General features: G+C 36.8%; 1 protein-coding gene across 8 annotated transcripts in view; it reads right to left on the bottom strand.

Moving 5' to 3' along the window:
• Positions 1–155: 155 nt before the first annotated feature.
• ACAP2 (ArfGAP with coiled-coil, ankyrin repeat and PH domains 2) overlaps positions 156–25,435 on the bottom strand; it is a 63,827-nt gene continuing 38,547 nt past the window's right edge. For 3 of the 8 annotated variants that reach the window (XM_042041777.1, XM_042041778.1, XM_042041782.1), the window contains 16 exons: positions 24,744–24,856; positions 22,587–22,607; positions 19,423–19,474; positions 17,948–18,048; positions 16,646–16,751; positions 16,006–16,214; positions 15,716–15,785; positions 14,378–14,472; positions 12,911–13,095; positions 12,472–12,576; positions 11,992–12,084; positions 10,537–10,724; positions 10,092–10,201; positions 9,621–9,731; positions 9,318–9,379; positions 156–4,588 (listed from right to left, as the gene is read on the bottom strand). In XM_042041777.1, the coding sequence (XP_041897711.1) occupies positions 4,485–4,588; positions 9,318–9,379; positions 9,621–9,731; positions 10,092–10,201; positions 10,537–10,724; positions 11,992–12,084; positions 12,472–12,576; positions 12,911–13,095; positions 14,378–14,472; positions 15,716–15,785; positions 16,006–16,214; positions 16,646–16,751; positions 17,948–18,048; positions 19,423–19,474; positions 22,587–22,607; positions 24,744–24,856 (1,725 nt within the window). In that variant the 3' untranslated portion in view covers positions 156–4,484. The remainder of the gene's footprint in view (positions 4,589–9,317; positions 9,380–9,620; positions 9,732–10,091; positions 10,202–10,536; positions 10,725–11,991; positions 12,085–12,471; positions 12,577–12,910; positions 13,096–14,377; positions 14,473–15,715; positions 15,786–16,005; positions 16,215–16,645; positions 16,752–17,947; positions 18,049–19,422; positions 19,475–22,586; positions 22,608–24,743; positions 24,857–25,435) is intronic. The other 5 variants (XM_042041779.1, XM_042041780.1, XM_042041781.1 and 2 more) reach the window with 4 other exon arrangements.

Raw genomic sequence — 25,435 nt, 5'->3', positions numbered from 1 at the left:
CACCGCCCCCGGCCCCGGCACGGCACCGCCCCCGGCCCCGGCATTGTTTGGTCCCGGCACCGCCCCCGACACCGCCCGCCCCGAGCCGGGCACGGCCCAACTGCAGGGCGGGGACGCGGCTGGGCCGCCCCGGGACAACGACAGACTACAGAAACTACAGTCAAGTTTTAGATACAAAGTCTACAGCCGTACATAACGCGAAGGAGGGCGGGGTATACAATCCGTACAGTTACAGCTTAGAGGGGGAAGGGTTCTTTACATTTTACTGCTGGAATGCTTAAAAAACACCGAGTACAGAGGAACGCGCAGAGAGAAAAACAAAAGTTCATTATTTCGGAGAGTGTAATGTCTCTGCTTGAGGAAACAATGATTTCTTGGCGATTTCTGTCAAAACATGGAAAACTCAGGATCCTAACAGAAAAGTGAGTGGAATTTTCCTCCTCTATCATCTCCTTCCATGGGAAGAGAAACAAGAAAATACTGTACACAGAAAGATAAAGCAAGCATATGAAAGGGGATATACCAAAGTGGTACACTCATCCTTTTCCCCAGTAGTGCCTTTCCAGAGTTGTCCCTGTTTTAAAACTGTGCCTTTGTGTAAGCACAGCAGCAAGGCATGTTGGCTGTCAGGCTGCACAAGCCATAAACTCTTAACTTGGGAAAAAGTGTCTATAACAAACGGGCAGAGATTGTAGCCTGAAAAACCAATTCTCATAATACTTTGTGTAATAAAGAATCAGAATAATCAGCTCAGTCCTTTTGACACTGTGAAAATATCACGTCCTTTGTACTTACATATTATTATTTGCAGTTTCATCAAAGGGTCGTTTCATAGTCACTGCGTTATTTGAGATTCTCAAGATGAAGCAACAGAAGTAACATCCACAATTTAAAACAGATGGCTGCAGAGAAGCACCGAAGTCCTGGAAACGTGGCATCAACCCTCTGCTTGTTCTAGTTCTCACCTTTTTAGTTTAGTGCTACAAAGTTTTTTCTCTGTCCAGGAGAGCTAGTCATTTGAACAACACACGTGTACTGATGTCATAATGCAAAACAAGAGAAACTTCCTCTTGTATAGGGGATTTGCTGACAGCAGTTGGAAGGTCTGGTTGCATTTTCTAAAACTATTTCAGCTCAGTATAAAAACAGGTAAAATATAAAACCCCACAGAGTGAAAAATGCAGTATTGATACAGGATCCTTTAGCACTCTAACATTAAAAGCCATGAATGGTACAATCCAAAATCTCCAAAATCAGTGGAAAGACTGCTACTGGTATCAGTGACTTCCTGGATTAGGTTCTAGTGGGCAGAGAGCCTGAAGTCCACAATGTACTAATGAGCACCTGGAACATGCATCCATCAGATTGCAATGTGGGCTGTTTGTGAAAGCAAAAAAATACCTCTACCATCTACTGCTTTCACCCAAATTCACGTGAACAAATTCCAGCTAACACAAGTAGTGGCATAACTCAGTATGATAATTCATAAATTTAAGTTTATATGGACTGTACTGACATTAATAGAAAACATGAAACCTTATGACCAGTCAAAACAATTGATACCACTAATGAGCCACCACAGACACTATTTTAATCAACATGCAATGGACGTAAGTTACACCTCTGAAATCAAGATGCATTGGAATGCATGTTGACTTCCTCAACATTTGTTGTTTCAAGAGGCTTGAAACACATGATCTATAAATAGGAAAGATATTATACTATGGTTCAACAGGCTAATGTAGAAAATTACTAAAAATCCAGGTGAAAGATGGTTTTTAAATTGCTTTGTCCCTCACAAATTAAAACCTACTATATTTCATACCTACAGAGAAACATGAACTGGAATTGAACCTTTCCATTGCCTGGTACAAAGCACAAGATGTTAACCCACAATGGAACCTTACTGCCTACTATTCTGCTTAGATTCACTTTGTAATAGGAATGGAATTTCTTAATATTACTGAGCAGAAGATTAACATGAGTCAAAACTCAATATGGAATCCAGATCTTCAGAGCCATGGTGATAATCACACTACTGGGGGCTGAATCCTGTGAGTCACAGAGGCTCTGGATGGAACATGGACCCTGCCAGAGCCTGGTGAGACTGAGCCATCAACACATTCCATGTAACTCAATGGTATTTTAATTTCTGCTGATGAGCAACATGTCACCATTGCACCTGACCTGAAAAAGGCTCTAACTGAGTGCAGTTTATACTGGACATCCTACCATACCTGAAAGGACAAGGGAACAAGGCTGCAGAATCACAAGTGACACACCTACTCCCTGAGCCATTAAAACTCCAGCGCTCCTGATAAGTCTCACAACCTGTCAATCAGGTCTGTGATTCATCCCTTAGCATAGACAGACTGATACTGTTTCCCAGAGAGATGAAACTCAGGAATGCAACACACGGATCTGTAGAGCTACAGGGAAGCAACTTCTTAGTCTAGAGAAGTCATCCCGCAAAATTTGTCAGAGAGATTTTGTGGCTAGGGAAAAAGTCACCAGTGGAGATTTGAAGTAAATGTCTCAGACCTTTTTTCCAGCAGCCTGGACTGAGACAGCAATTATGCCACTAAGCTTTAGGCAGCTTTACATTCCAGCCAATCACACTATACACTGCCTGCCAGCCAGGCTGGGAAAGACAAACATTTAGAAAAGCCTATGTCTACGGTGTATATTATGCAGTCATATCTTACATTGTCCCATCTGTACACCAGGAATCTTACTTTCTCTAAGATCTACTAAAACACCCATTTGCTGGTAAATACTGCTGATTAGGAAGTATATTATAATTTCATAGCTATTTAAAAACTAGCTTACTAAAAATTACTGCTTACCGGTGATATCCTTAAGTTTCTTATTATTCAGACTAAATGCACACTTTAAATGGGCAGAATCTGCTTTTCCTACCATAATTAGACCACATACAAAGCAAGAACTGTCTTGTAAGATTCTTCTGCTTGGAAACAAAATCCATTGGACAATTCTACAACACTACTAATTCTGTAGCAATAACAATATGCAGATTTGATACATTATTATACATTTGATGCAAAATTACAAATGTTTGAAATACCTTCTTAAAATTTAACATGCCAGAAAATTTACCATAGTTTACAGATTTCAATTTGGTTTATCCCAGTTTTGCTTATCTTTCCTTGGAGAAAAGCCAATTCGTTTCCTAAATACACTTAAACAGCAGGTTAACATAATGCCACAGCTATTAGGATCACTGACAACTCACATTGATACTATGCCAGCTAAAAACTCTGCTTAAGTCGTCTCCACAGGGCAGACAAATAGAGGATAAAGAATTGCATCTGCTGGTTTGGGGTTTAGGGGGATTATCTAGGTATAAATAACCTGATATAAAAGCATATATCTAGAAAAGCCTTTTATACATGCACATGGGCGGAGTGGGGCTCACCACTGAATAAAGCAAATTGTCATCACTGCAGATTATACAAGGGCTACTGCTTCCTCATATAAAGGATTGATTGGCCTAAATTTAGGGTGGCTGCAAGACATGAGACTTATACTGAGCTTACGGCTAGTAGTGAGAACAGCAAAAAGTAGAAACAGCCTTTTTACAAATATTCTACACAAACTTCGTTGGCTCAATATTTACTTTCATGTCTCAAGTTTCAAGTTTTCATGTCAAAATACTACAAACAAACCCCACATCATGTCCAAAAGGATTAAGTTTATTTTTCATGAAAGGTTCCACATGCTCATTTAGAAGGATACTTGCTGCACTGAAAGTTTAATTTAAGAGGCGAAGAAAAACAAAAAATAAAAGGAAAATGGACTGCTCTTAGGAGTTTGGTCCCCAGGATATATCCCTTTGTGACTGACCTGCAGTCACCAGCATAAAGGCCAGCCTGGTGCTAGAGTTTCCACTGTGAAAGAGCTTGCAAAAGGGCAGGAGTTATCACATCTGCTATGAACAGCCTACCTCTAACCAGAGTCAGCATAGGAACAAGAGAATCTCTTGAGCTGCAGCCCTACAAATGGAAGGACAACTCAGTAAGTCATTACCCAATTTCCCTTCCAAACAGTCCCAGAAAATGCAACCCAGACCTTCTTGTCAGAGGCACATTCTCTATGGCAACAGGGGGACAGATGACAGTGGATGATACTGGGTAGCAAAGCTGCTGTGACCATCCTGCAGTCGGAGCCCGCAGCGCTCCAGCCGTGCTCTGCCACCTCCGAGTGCGAGCTGCAAACGCTGGACATGTAACAGGCTGCTTTACACTGAGCTAGCAGGTACTCAGGGGTTTTAAACATCTTCAGCTGCTGAGGTATATGTACTGTACAACATAAACCAACTCATACATTTCCCCAGCTACCACAATCTAAAGCTACATTGGAGTGGTCATTTTATCCGAACTATCTAACAAAATGCATACAATTCATTCTGTTATAATGAAAAAAGACTTGCGCTATAAGCTTCAGGTTCTTTTCCTTCTTGATACTTAAGACTTCTGGGAATCTGACTGCTGGAAGCGGTTTAACTTCTCTGGATTATTTGATGCCATTTGAGAAAAGTCACGAAAAATGTCCTGATAAATTTCATCTCCTAGGTAGAAAAGAAAAAGGAAACAATTTTAAACATTTGTGATAATCAACATCACCCACCATTGCACAAGTGTCCTATTGTGCTAACAATTACTGTGTAACACTTATTCATGTATGAAGACTGCTTCTAGATGGAGTGATGCTGATGTGAACTCTGAGGGACTGGTTAATTGCATGCATGTTCTGTAGAAGCAAATTAAACAAAGCCAAACTATACCTGAAATAGTACCTCACAGGCAGCCACACAGAGGAAAGTTCAGAGTTAGAAAGGAAAAGTAAAGCACTTTAAAGCAACTTAAAAAGAAAAAAATATTTATTAGCCATTAAAGAATAAAATCCTTGTTTTTGCAAGGAACTGCTAACCAAGATTCTCTACAGAAAAATAGAATTATGGCATAAATAAAGATTTACTCGGAAACAGAGATCAGAATTCTTACAGCCAAACAGAACTCTCCAGGAAAGAAATAATCAGCAAGCAACAATATATATGTATATATAAGCAATCTTAAGAAGATAAACTATTGTTCATAAATTATTTTGGTGTATTCAGCAAATATAAAATTTCTACATTCATTTCATCTACATCTTTCATTACATTTTTCAGTTTGAGCTATAAGAACAATGATACTTCCCTTAAAAATCTTTTTTTTTTAAATCTTCACCCTTTGTGCTTAAACACAGCTCTACTACTAGAACATATTCCAAAATGTGTTCCCTCCCTCTCCCTGTCTACACAGGAAAACACATTCAGGAGTAATTATTTCTTGAGTCATTGCCAAGTCATTTTTTTGCCACTTTAAAATGGACATTTTTACATTCATTTTCACATTCTTTCATCTGTTGGAGCATTTTGGGCCTTGAGTTCAAGTTCTGTTTTAAAACACTAACCATACCCTTTTGTCTTCAAAAGGAATTAAATGCATCAAACATTTGGTTGGGTCAGGAACTATGCAGCCATCCAAATTTTACAGTCTTCCCAACACAGACGGCCACACAGGACACAAGATCCCAGCACTACTGTTTCTTGCTGACAGCTTGATTAATAGCATGACAAAGAAATCAACCCAAAATCTCATCATGTATGTTGAATATGAAGATTTTTTTTTTTTCTAACATGATTGTGGAAGAAAAGCATGTTTTTGTGCTTAAAAGTTTGCACTACTGGGAAAAGTTACATTGTTTTGTTTTTCCATTTTTTAATGCACATTTCCAATGTCAAAACTATTATTCTTCTGGAGATGAGACTCCAGTCTTTTAAAAACACTTTCACAAATAATAACTGACCTTCCAGGAATATTTAACAGTGCAGTGACACAATTCTTCCCAAACTTTAAAAGATTAATACATTCAAAACTGCTCTACTAGGAAAAGTCACTTCTAGAGAAATTCCCTTTTGGTTTTCAGATTTAATTTCAAGTATGGTGTCCCTGCCCATGGCAGGGAGGTTAGAACTAGATGATCTTTAAGGTCCCTTCCAACCTTAAAGGTCAATTCTGTGATTCTGTGTTCTAGAGATGAAGCAGGCACAGGACAGGTTTTATTGAAACAGCTTGTGAGAACTGCTTGCTCTGGGAGACCAGCACAGAACGGAGCTGCAACATTCACCAAAGGAACAGCTATGAAGGGCACAAAGCAGAATTAGGCTTCTGTGACAAAAGCAATTATGCTTTTAACACAGAAGTGGGTTCCACTGGTGAACGGGTACTGCAGTTCAAGTTGCCATACTTGGTTCTTTCAAATGAACTTGAAAGAAAAAAAAAGGTATTTTTGCAAGATACATTGTGGCTCTAGTTTTGACTCTATTACATAACAAAAATATTACATACAAAAATAGACTAAAATAAAGTGCCCCTTTAGTTTGTATGTTGCATTAAAATACTTAGTACTGTAAACCTTATCATTATTTTAAAATTCTACTCTAAAACTGAATTCTGGAAATTCCCTTTCCAAGCAATGTTTTCCCTAAAGTGCAGATTCTATGTACAAAAATACTGTAACACTGCTTTACCATTTAACACTGGAGTAACTCAAAAGGCACACATCATACATTCAAGAAAAGGTAGGAAGAAAAAGTAGCAATGCTAATATCAAAGAGTTAGCAAGACGTACTGTAGCACCAGGAGGTGAGCACTCAAGTATTATACAGAAACAGTACCACGGTACATATGGCTTTACCACCAGAAATTAACATTTAAAGCTGGTTTCAGCTAGTACCCATTCAAGGAATATTTTGGAAGACCAGCTGTACCTTGCAAAGCAATATATTCATTCTCTCAGTAGTTCAAACCAGCCAAATATATTTAAATTAGAAATTTTGATGTCATTAGCTACATGAGCAATTATCAGCTGCATTGCTAGAGCTGACAAGTAGGCAGTTGGCTTCATTCTGATGACAGCAAACTCCTAAAATGATATTTTCCCTCACATAGCTCCCAGCGAATACACAATTGCCTTGAAAATCCTTATTTTGATTATTATGATCCTAGAATCATAATTTTGGAACACTGGAGTTCTAAAGTAAGGGCAGTGCAGATAATTTAACATGTATATGCAGTGAAAAAGACCTGCATCCCTCAAAACCACATAAAGGTGTGATACCTCATGACAGCAGACAGGTTTTGTGCTTACACTGACACAACCCTTCTATAGCAGACACAAACATTCAAAACACTGAAATACTGACTTCAGCTTTTAAAAGAGACTTCAATAACTAAGAAAGTGAAGGGGGAAGACCTGTGGTATCCAAAGATACAGTAAGTTTGCCTGGCTGCAACTCTGTGTTACAGCTTGTGGCCTTAATTTCACAAGTTATTCTAATGAAAGCCTCCCCATGATTTTGGGCAATCTCTGCCTGTTGTGGCAAATCTGCTCTTCACTGTCAATCTCACCTTACCAGCTGTAAAGTATCTGGATCATATTGTTACCAGCTGCAGTCTCTAAATTCTACTGCAATACAAACTGATAAAAAGGTCACAACATTTTCCATTAAAGACTTCGCCAGCTTTTTATTTCATCAACCTAACTGAAGAATGTGTCTAAATACTATTTTAAATAAATTATCAGGGAAAAGAGTCTCCCCAACTACTTCACATTTTCATGTACGTAGTGCCTGTATTTGTTATGAGTGAAGCATTTCAATTACCATTTTTTAATGTTTAGTAACCAACTGAGGCTTTTTGTACAAACTATAGAAACATTTTCTGGTTTATAATAATTTTGGATTTGTGACAGGTCAATTAAATGATCTAAAATATTCATTTATGATATAGCACAGAGCTTTTGAGCCAAAATACATACCTCTTAAAGGCATTTTACTATTTGAAACTGATAATAATTATTTTTACCTCTTAAAATAAAAATGAGGAAACTCAAAAATACTTCAGTATTTGTTACTGTCAGACTATCAGTGAAGTAGTAGGCACTGTATCCAAAAACAGCTTTACATCAAACTTGGCTACACTGGCAATAGAGGTTTTTTGTATGTTTTCTGAGCTCACCTGAGTTCATAATCAAGTAAATGGTTTTAAATTAGTTGTAGCTCTGTCAAAGAAAGCATTTGAATGCCTGAGCATCTATAGTACTTTTACTGCTTTAATTTGAATTTTATATTTCAAAAATAAATTTAAAAAAACCCTGTTCATAAGGAGAAACGAAATAAATTTGGCTTATTTAATACAGTTCATCTAGGATTTCAACATGAGACTCAGTGTTGCCCCTTGGCTATATTCCAGCTCCAGTCTGGTAACACCCACCCTGCCCAATCCTTACGAATCAATGGGAAACACGTAAGGGCTTTATAAGAGTGAACTGAGAGTAGTCAGCACTCAGCCTTAAAAATAAGGTTCCCCTTTCACTTCTGCCAGGGATAGCAGGGTGTTTTTAGCTGTCTAACTTCACAACCAAGTAAGCCTTCATTATTGATATTTGCAGGATATTAAATTACCTTCCTATGGAAGCAAGTATCACATCACAACATTGTGTAAATTTGGACTGAGTGCCTGAGAATAAAGTTGCACATATTCATTAAATATAATTTGTTACTTTCTTGTTGGAGTTGGCTCAAGTATCTGCCAGCTTCTCTTTGTTTTTTTAACCAAATGGAAAGATACTATGCATACAAAAATACATACTTAAGAATGACTGTTCTGTTTCTTATTAGTATCTTAACAAATAAAAATATTTAAAAATAAAATTTAAGGAAATAATACTTTCCTATTTCTGTCTGGAGTTAGTTTGAAATATCTGATGTACATTTTTTACATTGGTGTGCAAGCATTCTTTTCTTAAAAAAGAAAAAGTGGACCATTCCACAGGAAGAAGAATGGTGTCCTGGAATAAGATGAACTCTTCAACTGTCTCTGAGCAAGCTGATTCAGAAAGCTGCTACTAAATAATGTCAGGTAAATCCTAACATTACACAGATATCAATGGAACAGCAATAGGAGAAAACTGTGGACAACTACTAGCAGAATAGGGTGGTCATGGCTGTAGTAACACACTGCTATAATGACACTCTTTAAACAGTCTCCTTTTAGGTTCCCTAAATACTCTGACAAAGTCACACCACTGAATTTCAACGAAGCTTTAGAATGTGTTGGTTTATAAAAAAAATTATTGTATGAAGCAATCTTTAATTTCCCTCAGACACTAAGAATCTAATTGTAAACTGATAAATTCCTGTATACACTTTTTATACTGCATTTCAGTGTGGTTATTAGTAGAGTATTGACCTGGCTGCCCATAGAGTCCTTCTGATTCACGCATTTCTTCATTCATCCTTGCTAAACGCAACCTGCCATTCAGAAAACAAAAAGAGCAATGTCATCTTTAAAGCACAAAAAAGACTACAATGCAAGACCTACAAAGCTCTTCTGAATCTCACATCAAAGAGGTCACCTACAGACAGTGCATTTGATTTTTCTTTTGCTCCCCCTGTTTTTATGTTAAGGTATTTTGACATTTCTTGTATTTTTAACTTGAAACAGAATAGCAAAATCTAAGTTTCTAGTCAGAAAACAGAATGTACAACTTACAGTGTTACAATATCTGCATTTGCAGCTTCCACTGCTATACTCAATGGATCTTTCCCATCTTCATCAGTGGCATGCTGGTTTGCTCCTCGTTTTAGGAATAAACACACTTGTCTGTTTAGAAAAAAACCATTGAAGAATATTTTTGACAATAAAGGAAAAAAGCTAATAAAGTCAAGCTAGATACAATGTATTTAAATTAAATCACCAAAAGTCTCATATATATCAAAATAGTGCAGTTCATCTAGAACATGTTAACAGACTAGTAAGCAAACCCTTTATTTAATCCACATTAGAAAACACGTGTGTTTTTCTAGTGGATGAGACTGCTGAATCAAAACATTATTTGCCCTCTCACATCCAGAGCTTAAGAAATACTACTAAAATGTCAGAATATCTGGGGCAATGAAGAAGCTTCACATGAACAGATACAGTAAAGGATGGCCATATACAAACTGTGGGGCAGTGAGTTACCCAGTATGTCCTAGAACTGTGGCATGGTGCAGGGGCCCTCTTCCTTTCATGTCTTGGATGTTCACATTGGCCCCATTCTGCAGCAAAAATTCACAAGTAACCAATGAACCCTATGGAATCAAAACAAAGAAACAACTCAGCACCAGATTGCTGGAATCAAACCAAACCTCTTCTGCCTTCTCACCACTGAGCCACATGGCAAAGGAAACAAAAAGGGAGTTGCTTTCATATCAACTTTAAACACTACTAGGATATAGAATTCCAAACAAAGCATTAATAGGAAAAAAATAATTCAGAAACAAATTTGAAAGAACACTGTAAACACAACTTCAGCATCACATAATCATATTCATTACAAGCAAGCAGCACAAATGGAACAGTGACACAGAAATACCATTATTTCCCTTGCCCTCCTCCCCCATCACCAGAGCTGCATATCACATACCCCTCGCACTGCCTGAATGAGTGGTGTTGCTTTGTTTTCTTCCACATTGACCCAGTTTACTTCAGCTCCATGGGCCAATGCTTCTGCCATGTGAGGAAGATTTTTCTCAAAGGCAGCTTGATATAGCTGCAATCCTGGACTAGGCTGCTTGGAGTCACAGAACACTGGAGACTCTTGCTTGTCTCCTTCTAAAAAGAAAAAAAAATTGCTTACATAATCCGTGCTGTTACAAGGTACTTCTTGGAATTCTGATCAAAACATCATGTGTCTGGCAATAGGTAGCTCAGCTTTCACAGAATGCTATGTATTGCTGCCCTGTTCTGCCAGGGGAAGTCACAAATGCCTTTAGCTCCAGCATTCAGGCACAGTCTCTTCACAGAACTACTATTGCACAGAAAACATTCTCTCCACATTACCGGCACATGTGTATATCCTTCAATTTATATATTCCATGTAATTTCTAAGAAGTTGTTTAAGGTTTGGAGTGTGTTTTACTCTAAAGTGCAAGATACGAATAAAACTAATTTTCCATGTAGTCATACAAGTGTATCTTTTATCTGCAACAGCTTGCTACACCTGAATACAAGGCTAATGCTGTTATGACCTAACTTTTGTTAATAGATACCACTGCCATTTACCAATTACTTGCTGTGGCTATAATCTTTTGGACTAAAGCATACTCTTCATCTCAATAACAGTTATACAGAGTGAAGTCTGAGAAATAAAGATGTTGTTACATGAAACCTTTTGTGAGTTACAGCATCATAAATATTTCTACAGCACAGACAAAAAAGATCCAAGCCATATGCTTGCAATAACAGCTGTGAACTACTGGATTTAAAATACACCTTAGAAGAGTGCTTTGATGTAGAAGAATAGGTTTGCTTTATAAATAAATCTTTTGGAAATTTTGAGAAGCCATACTCAATACATCTGTAAGAACAGCATGCTAACATTAGCAAAAAATTTCATTCATCAACTTATGGAACTTCTGAGTAGAGGGAGTAATGTTTAAAGACTTGATCAATTCCACATAAATAGAAAAATTAAGCAAGAATGCACAAATAACACATAAAAGCCTATTATCTGTGACTCAACAGGAATTGTATCTCCATGGATTTATGCATTTATAAAAGGATAATGCATTTGTATGGAGACTTGTCTTTCTCAAAATACAGCATTTCTCTATCTGCAAAAAAAAAAATCAGTGTTTTGGGATCAGTCTCATCTGACTGGAAAAAACCATAGCTCTTTGAACCCATTTAGAAGGATTAAATGTCATTTTTGGTAGCAAGCCCAAAGGAAAGATCACTCAGGCAAATTTTACCCTTGCTAAAAGCATTTCAACCAGGAGAGCAGACATGAATTGTATCACCAAGCACTGATCTTTTTTACAAAAACAAAAAAATTACCAAGTGATTAAACTTTCATCTTAAAGTGCAAAGCCTAACACACCTGGTTCATACAAACTGTTGGCTGATATAGTAGAGGCAAGGTGTTCTCTGCTGTCATCAGCACTCGGCTGGATCCCACTGTCACTGCTTCGGACTGTTTTGGGGAGAAACTGCAATTACTATGCAGAGCTGAAGCTACCTGCTCTTCACAGATACCATGATAATAAAGCAAGCTTTTATACTTGGTCCTGAACACAATTTAAAAAAAATGGCTAGTTATTATTCAGTATTCTTAATGCATCCATAGAAAAATATGAAGTCAAATTTTGTAACCATAACATTTACAATAATAATAATAATAAATGTCAAAGATAACTAGAAATGAAAAAAAAAAATCAGGATAAGTAAAAAAGCTTAAATTATTTCATGAAAATACTAAGCAATGCAACAGCCTGGAGACAATAGATTGAAGCAGGGAGATGGCCACAACACAATGGATCACTAGTGCAAATACTGAACACGCCACAGCTGTAGTACTTACTACTACGGAGTTTTGAAGAGGTATCAAAGTAGGAGAAGAGTGAATCAAGTTCATCAGGACAGAACAGAGACTCCCGCCTCGCCTCGTCGCTACTTACAGCAACCGCTGGGACATGCAGGTTAGCAAAGCACAAAGCAGGCAGTAAGGAAAGGATAGGGCAGGAAAGAACATTATTGGAAAAATCAAGAAGGATGAAAATACGGAGGAAAGAAGGTGGTTAATATGTTTCTGAATTATAAGCATCCCCATTCCAAATCCTTCCCCATGTAAAAATGCACATCTCTGGAGAAGTCTTTTCTCCCCTACAGTACACTAGGCTACAGCACATTAAAAAACAGATTCCAAATTCTCTGCATGAGGCAGAAGTCAATTAATATAAAAATATGCTACTGTAAAAAGAAGATAGGTAATACAGCTAAGGAGAGAAGTGTGTAAATACCTTTTTGGGATGCTGCACCTCGTTCCCCTGCCAAAAGGGACTTTTCAGGGCCACTGTGCCTTTTCTCTTCCTGACTTGGAGGCAAAACTTTTGTTCCAGACTCAGGCAGAGGTACTGATGCAGCTTGCTTCTCTACAAACTTTCTTTCCACATATTTTGCTCTGATGTATGCCTCCTTCTCCTGCCTGTCATATACAAAATCCCCGGAGTTAGTAAGCTAGTATTTTAGTATTTTCATGTATTAAGAGAATGTCTAGTTTGTACTAAAGTAAGTAACCAAAACTGTAGCTTGGCATTGCACATAAGACACACCTCTATAGCACATTTTCAGAAAGATGCAAAGCACACTGTCACTTTCTGGATTCTTGATTAAATTTTACACAAGGCTCAAAAGAAAGTAATTTTGTTAAGTTCATATACATGTATTTTCTTTCAGACAGCAACTTTGGAAAGTGGTATGTGGAAGAAATAAGCATTAGTTACTCTGTGTTACCTGTATTAAACCTTTATACATGTTAATAACCTATTAATAAATATAATTAGTTTCTTATGTAAATATAAATTGCAACATTTGTTACAGGAACATTAAGATTACACAAGAAAACAGTAACTAGCCTTAGGTAGGCACAGCCATCAGTTCCATATCACATACTGAAGTATTTTTTCTTGTAACCTGAGGTTATCATCTTAAGACACAACAGCAGTTGTGCCAAACTGATAAAAGGGGCTGTAATTATTGCATTGAAACTGCTGAAAAGCAGTTACCACTAGAAGGAATATCTAGCAAATCTCCTACCACTTTCTCCAAATTGCCAACACTTCACAAAATGCAGTTTTCTATACTATAAAACTGGGCAGCAAGCAGCACAGAACTGGAAAGGTAGTAAAAAAGCAAGTTTTAAGAGACATCCTATGCAGCGGCATAAAATATGAGGAATCCATCTTCAAACACAGATCAGCATGAGAGAAATAGAAGACAGCAGTACAATGATTTAAAGGCTGCTGTAAAGCAGCAGAGCTCATGTACAATGTAGGTAGGAAGATGAGAACATTCTGAGCATCAGGGAACAAAAGTCAAATGGAAGAACAAAGTCACTGTAAACAAAAGGCACAGCAACAGGCTCCTTCCAGGAGCACTCACACACTGAGTACAGCTGGCTGAGCTGGTACCAAGCAGAGAGGAAACAAAATCCACACGTCCACAATGATGCTCTAGAGCTGTCATCAAAAGGAGGGAGTGAGATCACAAAAAGAAGAAATGAACAGGAGAAGCAGGAAGGGACCAACAGAAGAATACCCAATAAAGAGAGAGAGTGAGAAAAAGGAGAGAGCAAGACATACTGGTGATACAGGGAAACAAGTACACTAAAGGAGTGTAACTCAGTGAAGTGGCAGCATCTTTTACAGCTGGAGGCTGAAGGAAGCAACAATAAAAGGAAGCAACAGGCATTGCTAGTAAAATACTACCTTTGACTTCCAGATTGTGGCTTCTTTACTCCCACTTTTTCCAACTTCGCTTCATATATTCTATTTATAACATCATTTCCCAATTCACACATAAGCTATAAAGCAAAATAAATAAATTCAAATATAGTTGCAAATAGGCAGCTATTCAGTTGTGTTTAGCCTCACTCAGCCTATATCTACAACTTAGGGTTTTCACTAGTTAAAGTACACTTACAGAAATAAGCATGAGTTTATATGATAATAATGAAACAATCAGTGAGAGAGAAAATTCTGAGTAAAATAACAAAAAAAATATAGTCACTTTTAAAGTGCCTGAAAAAACAGCCACCAGAATGACACCTGCAGGCCTCATTAACAAAGGTGCTCTTTCCAGCAGCTTTGTCAGGAGCTGTTCTTACCCCATCAGCAAGAGATAATTCAATCAATTACCCATTGGACATCTTTGCTAAATCATAATCTGATACAACTATAGAAAAAGAACAAAGACAAAAACCAGCCTGGAGATAATACTTACAGGAGAATCTGGCCCTATGGATTGCAAACAGATTTCTTGTTTCTAATACCAGGCAGAATTCAGGTACTTACATGAATAGTACAAGAGGAACAGCTTTTTTGGTGGGGGCAGGGGGGGAGGTTGGTTGCTTGCTTTCTCAGTATGAACACATTGATATTAAAATTATTTAACCACAAGAAAAGCACCCTGTCTTTTGATTGTTCAGCATAGAGAAGCAACACCTAAGTGCCAGAACATCACAGCTAGAAACAAATGCTTTGCAGAGCTATCCAGTTGCATGCATGCATCCATGCATGAGTTCCTATTTCAGGATTTCAGTGTCGCATGATTTTTATAACCATGGTTCAAGCTAGAAATTTGGCACACAAATAGCACACAAGAGCAGTTGCATGAGTATTCTCCTATAAGCCAGAAGCATCTAACTGCTCAGAGTTGACATTCAAATTTTTGAGTATGATCATGCTTTAGGCTGATATATTGCTTTCAAAATTTTCAGCCCACTGAAAGACATTATTAGTTTGTAAACAGATTTGCCTTTTTATATGTTGAAAGTATCAGATGAAACTTGCTACTCAGAGTGCACTTGTGAAGCTGAAGGCATTTTAAGTTGTTCTCAATTGCAAATTTGTAGCACAAATGATCATGAATTGTAAGAAAGTGTGAATTAAAATAAACCAACACACAACTATAAACATTTTCTGCTCAAAACTGCAAGACACACACTGGGTACAAATATGTTTCCTGCATTGAACTTTCTGATGCAGAGGCTTTAAAACAACAATCAAAGTACCAAATAGAAACCTGTTTCAAAAATACTATCATACCTTTAGGAGTTCAGGTTCCCATGAATCCAATGTTAAAGATCTTACTTTTGAGAAGTGGACTCCCAAGCTCCTAAACAGCATGGAAAAAAACCACATTAACCTGTAACTACATGTTATATCTTACCTCAGACAGATTTACCATTAATTTATGCAAATAAAGCAGTTACCTTAATTCTTTTTACGAACAAGGGTCTCTAATTTTCTTTCAATATACCTTTGGAGAGGCAAACACCACCCTTCCTAACTAAGTCAATGCACACATCAAATGCAGTTGTGAGGAGTTCCCCAACCTGTGTATCCCAGAGCACTCAATGCACAATGTGATTCCCAGGTTGATACTGGCCCAGCGAGGATCTGCCAAACCACAGTCACAGCAGGCAGCATTGCCAGGAATACACTGAACTCTCTGCAGAGCACTCTCTCCTTTCAACAACTTCTCTTTTGTCTCATTCCCAGATTCTAGGCTCCCAGTAGAAGGGGATGATTTCTTTTCCTGTTTCTAAAAGAGAAAAGAAACAAACAAACCAAAAAAGAGACACATGCTAATTTAAAGAAATTAAAAGTGCCACAGATACTGACTGTGCACTAAAATCCAAGAAAAATCTCTTCTGCCAAGGCAAGCCACAGAACTAAAAAAATGTTTAGGCTTTTAGAAGATATATAAAACTGAATATAAGAGTATCCTATGAATTTTAATCACATTACAGAACAATCTCAAAAAAAACCATATAGGCCATAGTAATTTTAAGATGATGAAGTGAAAGACAGATTAGATATAATTCACAGCCTTCAAAATTTCATTGCATTTCCACTGAAAGACAAACAATGGATTCTTTTTTTCCCTCCCTCTCACTAAAAGAGGTTTTACATATGTAAAATTTTCAGGATCTAAAGGGGGGGGGTTGCTGTTTGGTGGATTTTTAAACTCACCTCAGATTCATCCCCTTTCTCTCTATATGCTGTGGCAATACTGGTCTGAACAGCCTTAATCCACGCCTGCCGCAGCTTTTCCGAGTCAGCCTGAAGCATGCAGCTCCTGTGACAAATCAAAGTACTCAGAAAGAGTGGCCAAGCAGCTGAAATCCAGCAACACATTTCCTTGGGGGTCTGTTTTTATGGAGCAAGTTTCTTGCTATCACCACAAGTATATTGTTTAGTAGGCATCATCTAATAAACCCATTTACTTTAAGATAACAAAGCAGCTGAGCCTTTGTGAGTTGCAAATTCCTTATTTCAAAATTATTTGCAGGTAATGATAATAGATACAGAAATTACTCTTCCAAAACCCCTGAGAATGGCTTAGCTTCCTATTCCTTTCCTTATTCCAAATTTTTTTTTTATATCCTCAAATGCATTTTATCCCCATGACACAAGACACATATATCAGTCCTTGAAAACACACTTTCATTCACTGAGATCAAGAGAGAGTAATTTTAAAGCTCTCTGACAAACAGTACTTTTCTCAACAACAGTAAAAGAAACAGGTCATGAAGTACAAAACTGTTCCAACACTTATGGGTTGAAAAAGCACAGGCAAGGAAGAGCAAAATGCATGTTATAGTGAACCACAACTGGGGATGCAAACATCAGGATGGACAGCAATCTGTTCAGAAGAGAAATGTAAGGAGGAGTGGGGAGTGTAGATAGCATCCAAACCTAAAAGCAGGTTGACCTCATATCAAAAACTTAGATATGGTCACATCTCAAAATCACTAATGAGGAATCTGTGTCCTGCCCTTGCTGTGGCAGGATGCCAAACTTCCCCAAGTACAACAAAGGCACTGCACTGCTGGAGATGAAAAATAATTTTAATTGGTAGTTTCATTTAGTGCATTCTGAAGTATAATTTAACATCACAGAGACAACAGCATATTCATGTGTTTCTCTCTCACTGCACCAATCAGAAATGTGGAGAAACTGAGACCTATTTTCTACATTACCAAGCAGCTGATAGTATCAGCTACTACTAAGCCACAGCAGAGCTCTGCACCATAAGCCATTTATGCAAAAAGCACAAGAATGCATGTTTATTTTAATGCCAAAAGTAAACTAAATACCAGGGACACTTCTCACAGCATCACTTACTCCCCGCCAAAATTTCAGAGAACAGAATTTTTCAGATACTTTTCCTGTTTTGATCTATCCCAAGAGAAATGTTCATCTTGCATTTTAAAACAACTAAATGTAATGATTTTTATTTTTAAATAAACATACTCCATCACTTCTCCTTACTTTGTTGGAGAAACCACCTCAAAACAGAAACGTCTTTCTATGTCTTCACAGTGTTTAACTGTGCAGAGCCGCAAGTCTTCAACAACTACTGTGGGATTATCCTAAGAGACGAAAGTTAACAAAAAAGTCACAGAGAAAAAATAATATAGTTGATACTAAGATGAGAATTCAATCCTGAATTATTAATAATTTAATTCCATTTGCCTGTTTACACTAATATTTTCCTCCCAAAATAAAATTTGAACTAAGTGGATCTGGAGATACTTAGCAGGATATATTTAGATAAATTTTAATGTTTAGTTATATTCAATGAAAATTTAATACAAACTTCAGAGAATTTCTTTTTACTCACAATCCAGTTTACTGAATAATCAACACCTTAAATTTAAACAACAGTATTCAAACTACAAAGATACTCTAAGAGATGCAATTAACTCACATTTAAATCAAAAAAGTTATACCTAAATCAGCAGTATTGTAAGTGTCAAATAAAAAAAAAAAAAAACACCAGAAGCTGAAGGCAGTGGGTTTGAAAATTTCATTCAATTCATAAGAATTCCATTCTGAGCTATCAGCATTTTAAAGGTGCAGTTAAAAAAAAAAACAAACAATGAGAATTCACAAACATAAAATGCCCAACCAAATGTGCTCGACTGCGTGTTTCCTTTCTAACCACAGAAATGAAGCCCCTTGATCTAACAGATAAGAGATCAGACAACAAGAACAGCCTCTGAATCTGGTCTGTTTGCAGTGAAGAGGAATTAATTGCTATAAGCTCTTTCCTCTTTTTTCCCCCCACCGTCTCCATACAGTCTCTATTTTTTTCCAACCTGAAGAACAGCTACAGCTCCATGGTGCAAAAGCAGATTCTAGAACAGCAAACAAAGGAGCAGGGGCCCAAGAACCGACTGAAAAGGCTTCTATGGCTCAGGGCAGAGCTGGACTTGCTGCTTTAACATACAACTACTGCACTTCCCACAAGAAACAAGGCAGGTACTGACTGCTGAACCACTGTGCATTTTCAATAGTAAGTACATGTATATAGCAACCCTGACTGCTTTGTAACAAAAGCTTTCATGCTTTTTTTCCCCAATTGCTGAATTGGGTATGTGAGCCAGTAAGTAACTAGAGGGAGCAAGTCCTGAAAGAGTTAAACACAACTGCTCAGAGAACAGCATGGAATATTTGACTGCCAGCAAGTGAGCACAAGCCTTTTGGGACCAACAACTTTTAAAGCTCTAACTAGGTTACAAAACCCACAGCAAATAAAGTATGTGCTTACAAGTCACTGCACAGGAATCTCAGAATCTGTCAGTGTAGCAATTAGTCTCATTTTACAATGGGAGAAACTAATTTAGAAAAAAGCAGTAGGTTATTGAAGATCACACAGGATGCCATGTCAGCAGTTTCTCCAATCAATCAGGAAAATCATCACCTAAACCCCGAACTATCCCAAGCCAGTTTTTGATTCTTACCTTAAATTTCTTCTGGTACACAAGTTGGTTATTTTGTATTGAGAACCAGCGCCTATTCAAATGAAGAGACATCCAGAGAATACATAACTGATTTTACAGTGCTTATTTGCCTGAGATGTGCTAACATACAGTCTACAGATAGACTGCATTAAAAAATTCACAAAAGTAATGTTGCAGTCAGTTTTGGCAAATATTTTGTGAGACTAATGAAAAAAGGGAAGGCAGAGACAAAACAGAAAAGAAAGCAAGGTTCAAATAATTTGAGTCCTAAACAAACACATTCATGTTATGACAACATTAGTTAAGCTATCACACAAAACATTTTCAATTCAAAGAACATTTCCTTCTGTATTTTAGCAGCAAGCTACAATTTTAAGTAGTTGTTTGATAACACAAACTCAGATAGTATGAATAACAAAAATACTTAAGCCCATGTAAACTAATAGTGAAATATTTTAAGAGTAGAACTAAGAAATAGCTTACTAAGGCACTAAAAATACTTCGGTGTTGCTACCCCAAGCAGGTTTAATATCTATCTATATTGGGCATGTCTTAAAATTTTTGATCCTGAAATAAAAAGACTGAATATAAAAACTAAAAAAAACCCCAACAAAAATGTTTAAAGTAGGATCCTAACTTAAGCCTCAGCCTTGAAGGAAAGTATCAAATAAAAGATTTAATGAAGGCATCCTATCCAATCCAAAAGATATAATGTTTAAAAATTCCTCTGAACTGTATCCTTCTTTGTCAAACTCACTGTTCACATAGGACACAACTCAGAGAATGGAAAAAGCACTCACATTTTGGAAAAAATTACCTCAGATCTCTATGTGCCTCAGATCTCTAACAATGATGTTTTATCAGACCACTGAATGAAAAAAAAAACCCAGCAGACATAACCACACCTTTCTTGCTCTTTTGGGGATGCACAAAATAAAAGCTAACCAATTAGCATTGTTTCATACTGACAAATGAAGGGAATGTAAAAAAACAATTCAGTGAAATTTACACCTTGTGTTTTGTTTAGGCTTATAAGGCAAACCTGTGTTTACCACAGCATCATTCCTCAATTATTTCCAATACCCCACCTTTACCACACACCACTTTTTCCTGCATTGCCAGTTAGTTTGAATGGTAACAGTACACAAAATATTGTGTTGCAACAGATCTTGTTATTCTCCACCAGTTGCTGAGCTTCAAGCTACAGTTTACTACAATTAGTAACAAGAGGGCCCCATGTATGTATTCAACCACCACAAGCCATTCACAGAAAAAAGCGCACGAAGATGATTAAAAAAATTAATATATACAAAAAATGTTAGATTCAAAACAGAAAATCTAGTATTTGTTAGAAAAGTTAGTGCTTAGTAGACAGATGAGATTCTACCTTTTAACAGTTAATCTTTTCAAATGTTGTGCAGATACATTTAATTTAAAAAGCAACAACAGGATGTCCTGTCATCCTTGACTTTTTCAATTTATTAACAGCAGTCATTTTGGTCACTGCTTTTGAAAAGGTATCATCTTTACCATCTATTTACAGATGCAGTAAGTATGCCTCAAATATAAGGCAGGTTATTGCTAACACTTATATAGGAAACTCAACAAAAAAGCAGACTTGAAAAGGAAATAAACTCAGTCTTTTTTTCATGTGCTTTTTTTGAATGTAACACAAAATAGAACAACATGAAAAGCGGTGCCTAAGTAATAAAGGGAGTGATAAAGGGAAAAAAAAGCAGCCTTGCCCCAAGACAAAGAGCAATGGAGCAAACCTCTAATAACAGTCTTAGGTAGTGCAATTAACTTCATTAATGCAATGCTTTATTTGTTCTACAGCTAAATATTTAATGAATTACTCTAGTAAACCAGCTCTAATCTTATCAATTGGATATAAGTGAACACACAAATTGTAACACAAATTTGTGCCATCTTTAAAACCTACTCTAGAAGTTTGGAAAGTATTTCAGTCCCTTTTTTTACTAGTAATTAAATCTGTTAAAAATTTTTTTCAGTCCAGCCAAAAAGGGTGCATGTTTTGGCACTTTGCTAAAAGAAACTTTTACCAAACAAGATCAACAATTTAGAATGTAGGATAACTTGTAGATCACACTTTTGAAGTAGATGTCAGAGTTAATACATTTTTTTTTTATGCTTAACAAGATGAAAGTGTCAGGCTGCCCTCCAAGGTGTCAGCACCACAGCAGTTTTATTTAGGCCAAAAACTTGGAGTTATTCTACGTTAACCAAATACCATCAATGAAATCTACACTCTGGTGTAGCAAATGGACGGCTGGGGGTCTACACCAGCATCAGCCAGGAACTTCTGAGGTACAATCTCTGTACTGAAGGTGCTACTATAGGGTAACCCACATCTATCAGGTTCTACGAATAATTTCATAAATCTTTAGGCATCATGGATGAAGTAAGTACTGATTATTACCAAAGTTTCTTTAAACATGTCATTCTGTCAGAAGCAAGAGAGAAGCATGGTGAAGGAGAAAACATTCTTGGGAATATTAAAATAATTTACACTGTCTCACTTTGTAGTGCTTAAATACAGTTGTTGCTGTTTAGAAACTGAATGTTTTCCATCATTTATACCTACACAATTCAAAACAGTATTTGTTAAATAGGAAAACACACAAAATCTATAGGAAAAAAATTCCAATTTCTGAGAACTGAGAGTAATACTGAAAAGAAATATAAAATTTATTTTGAATTTTACATAAAACAATGAACTGTGCTTTGTGATTCTCAGAAAGAAACAATTTTCTTCTCTAGCAGCACATAATTAAAACAGAGTGATTAAGAACGCACAACATTTAAAAGCACATCTATTCCCAATGCAGCTGATAAGAAAAAAAAAAATCTCATCAACTTCAATTGGAAAAAGTCAAGACATTGATCTTGTATGCTCAGAAGTTTGAGTGCAGAAACTTGGCTTTAATTTCTTTTTAGCTAAAAACTAGCTCAATCTTTCTAAGTCTTTTAAAGGAGTTGAGCAGCAGGTATACTGGCACCCCAGGCAGAATCCTTCTGTTATTTTCTTAGACTGAGCCACTTATACATCCATTGCAAGTAATCAAAATTAAATGCAGGGTTAATGAAGAGCTTTTTGCGTGCCAAGGAAACATTGGGAAGGTATAAAAGAAGCTGGTTGGTACCTGATGTGATCTGGCTTTTTCCTGTCATGTGAAAAAATGGGGTAGGATTAAAACATAAGGGAAAGGAGGAAAAGGAATGAAAAATGCAAAATGAGCAAAATAAGAAAAGAATTAGCATGATCATTCCATCAAGTGAAATAGGCAGTGGAAAATGGCAGCAACCCCTTCTTTGCCTACAGCATAGCAAGCAATTACAAATGTATTCAGAAATAAAAATAACAAAAATACTTCTTTATTTTTATTAAAACATAGCAAAAATGGGGGGCTAGATTCAGAAATTAAAAATTGTCTTCATTATGAAGGTCTTAAATGTATATTTTATGTATGATAACAGTAGTTTAATAACAAGTAGTAATGGTTTGTGAATATGTGGAATACAAAATTTAAATGATTGATTCAATTTCAGAACTGTTTATAGATAGTATATCCAATCCTATTTTTTGCCTAAAAGCATCCAACTACTCTATCACAGTGAGATAAATTATCAAGAATCTAATATTAAAAAGGTTAAAGGTTTATTGAATGCTCCTGTGATAAACGGAAGAAAAATCTCTAAGTACATATCAATTATGTAATAAAAGTAGGCAGCTCTGACTCATTAATGAGCCATTTATCTTTGCTCTCTTAAATAAATTATTGCTTGGATATGCTTTTATTATGTATGTTCAAATCTGTAACTTTATCTGAAGGAATGTCATTGTGTACCTTGATTTAATTACAACTTCCCCTTATTTACTTGGTGTCCATTTAAATTACCAAAATACAGAAGTTAGTTTTAATTGAATCCTACTCTCTAACCACTTTAAGATGAGACACATGTACAGTATTACTAGGAATGAAGCCATGTGGAAGAAGACACTCCTGTCCTGCTCCCTCCTGTCACCTTCCTGCAGAGCAAGGCCTTCCTGCTATTCAAAAGAGGAACCCAGAGACAGGGTCAGAGTTTTGCCTTCAGTCAATCCTGCAAACCACCTTGGCAAAAAGGACCCTTTCAGCCCCTTGGGAATCCAATGAAGGACAGTCTCCTGCTCTCTTACTGCAAATTTTTCTCAGTATGTTTACACTAACATTTTACTTCACACCAGGAATGTGCTTTTGATGCACATCTCCCAGTTTTCTCCCTTCGCCATCCTTTGATACTTCACAGATTTGTCTTGGAGAACTCTGAATTCTGCTTGCATGAAACTAACCCAGAAGGTACATTACAACTACAGATGAATAATCAGGCCAAAGAACCAGACCAGAAGCAGTCCAAAGCAAAATCCTTTGTACTAGTTGCCCATGACTTGCTAATATAGATACGTTCTTACTGACAGCAGTGGCCCTTGCATCAGTCTACAGATTTAATTGAAGCAATCCCAATTTCTTACACTCTTGTGGTGTGCTGATATGCTATGGGAAGTATAGAATAATTAAGATTGTAAGGGACCACACACTCAAATGCACATTCTTTGAAACACAGCAAATAGTTTAACAGAAGCACTGCTGAAAAAATAGCAGAGCATGGACAGCAAAGAGAGCTCTATATCTCAACAAATTGCATTTAAAATTCAAGACCTGTATCCAATTGTGCTGTAAATGCTCCAGCATATATATTTCCTTGAAAAAAGCACACACCCTTCAAAATGCAAAAGAATTCCTACTCAGGAATAAAAATATTTAAGTAGTAGAAAAATATACTGTTAAATATAGTAAACATAGTTTTCTACTGTAAATAGTAGAAAAATATATTGTTAAAGATACATGACTAACAATATATTTTGAATTCCCAAAAGGGCCATCAAAACTACTAAGCAAAAGTCACTTCACAGGACAGGAATTTTAAAGGATAACAATTACATTGCTTATCTTTCAGGAAAAATAACATGAGTCCTTGACTGTTTTTCTCTGCTTCCAATGGCTATACAACTTCCATTCTACTCTGTCTTCTAACACTTTCCTAGCACATGCTTTCACAAGAGAAAGGTTTGCGAACAACTAGGACAGAAAACAAGGAAAAATGGCTTTGAAGCGTCATCTCTGCGTTAACTAACAGTGACCCCAGTGTTCTGTCAAAACTATGGGGTCAGTGGGTTACAGAGATCATGAATGAGATCAGAATTCAGGTGAAAAAAGCAGTATTTTTATAAGCAGAAAACAGAGGTTCTGAATAATTACCTGTTCCAAGTCTTGAAGGCATTGCTGGCTCGCTTGAATAAATAACCTTCCATAACAATGCCATTGGCTGCATCTACATTGTATTCTAGTTTAGTATCATCGCTGGAGTAATCCTAGTACAAAGGAACAAGACAAGAAAAACACACTGCAGTTAAAATGAAACTTCAAATATGAGCAGTACTATTGTCAAGGAGTAAATATCTAGGAATAATGTTTTGCTTGCAACACTTATAAGCCAAACCATGACTCTCAGCCCCGATGGCTTTTTTTAAAAAAGCAATTTCAGGCAATGAGAATGCTGAAGATTTTTACTTTACCTGCAACAAGGGGAATTTCTTGTTCAGGTATTGGTGACCTCTACAGCCAAGTAGAGGACAAAAATTGTTGACAGAGCATCTGATGCTTCAACTGTCTGCTCAAATGGTCTCCCATATATTCCCAAGAAGGGGGACAGAAAAGCAGAGGAAAAGAAATAATGAAAGTTACGAGTCAAAACTGAAAAACAGTTGCAGCCTGTTGCAGACACCTGTATAAAACCAGTCGTGCTTTAGCACTTTCTTCAGCTCTGTCATGTTGACAGCTGAGCTGCATAGGAACTTAGAAGACAAGTAATCAAATAAAGATGATGCTATCAGTTAACTCTAAAGTAAAGTAATCATGGTGCTGGCAACGACAACAAGATCTTAGCAGTA

This window comes from Corvus kubaryi, unplaced genomic scaffold (genome assembly GCF_017639235.1).
Source record: "Corvus kubaryi isolate FWS band 111438036 unplaced genomic scaffold, C.kubaryi_AGA036_p1.0 37397, whole genome shotgun sequence".
In the NCBI taxonomy this organism is placed as follows: domain Eukaryota; kingdom Metazoa; phylum Chordata; class Aves; order Passeriformes; family Corvidae; genus Corvus; species Corvus kubaryi.
Note: the sequence above shows the minus strand (reverse complement) of the source record. Positions and strands in the feature narration are given on the sequence as shown.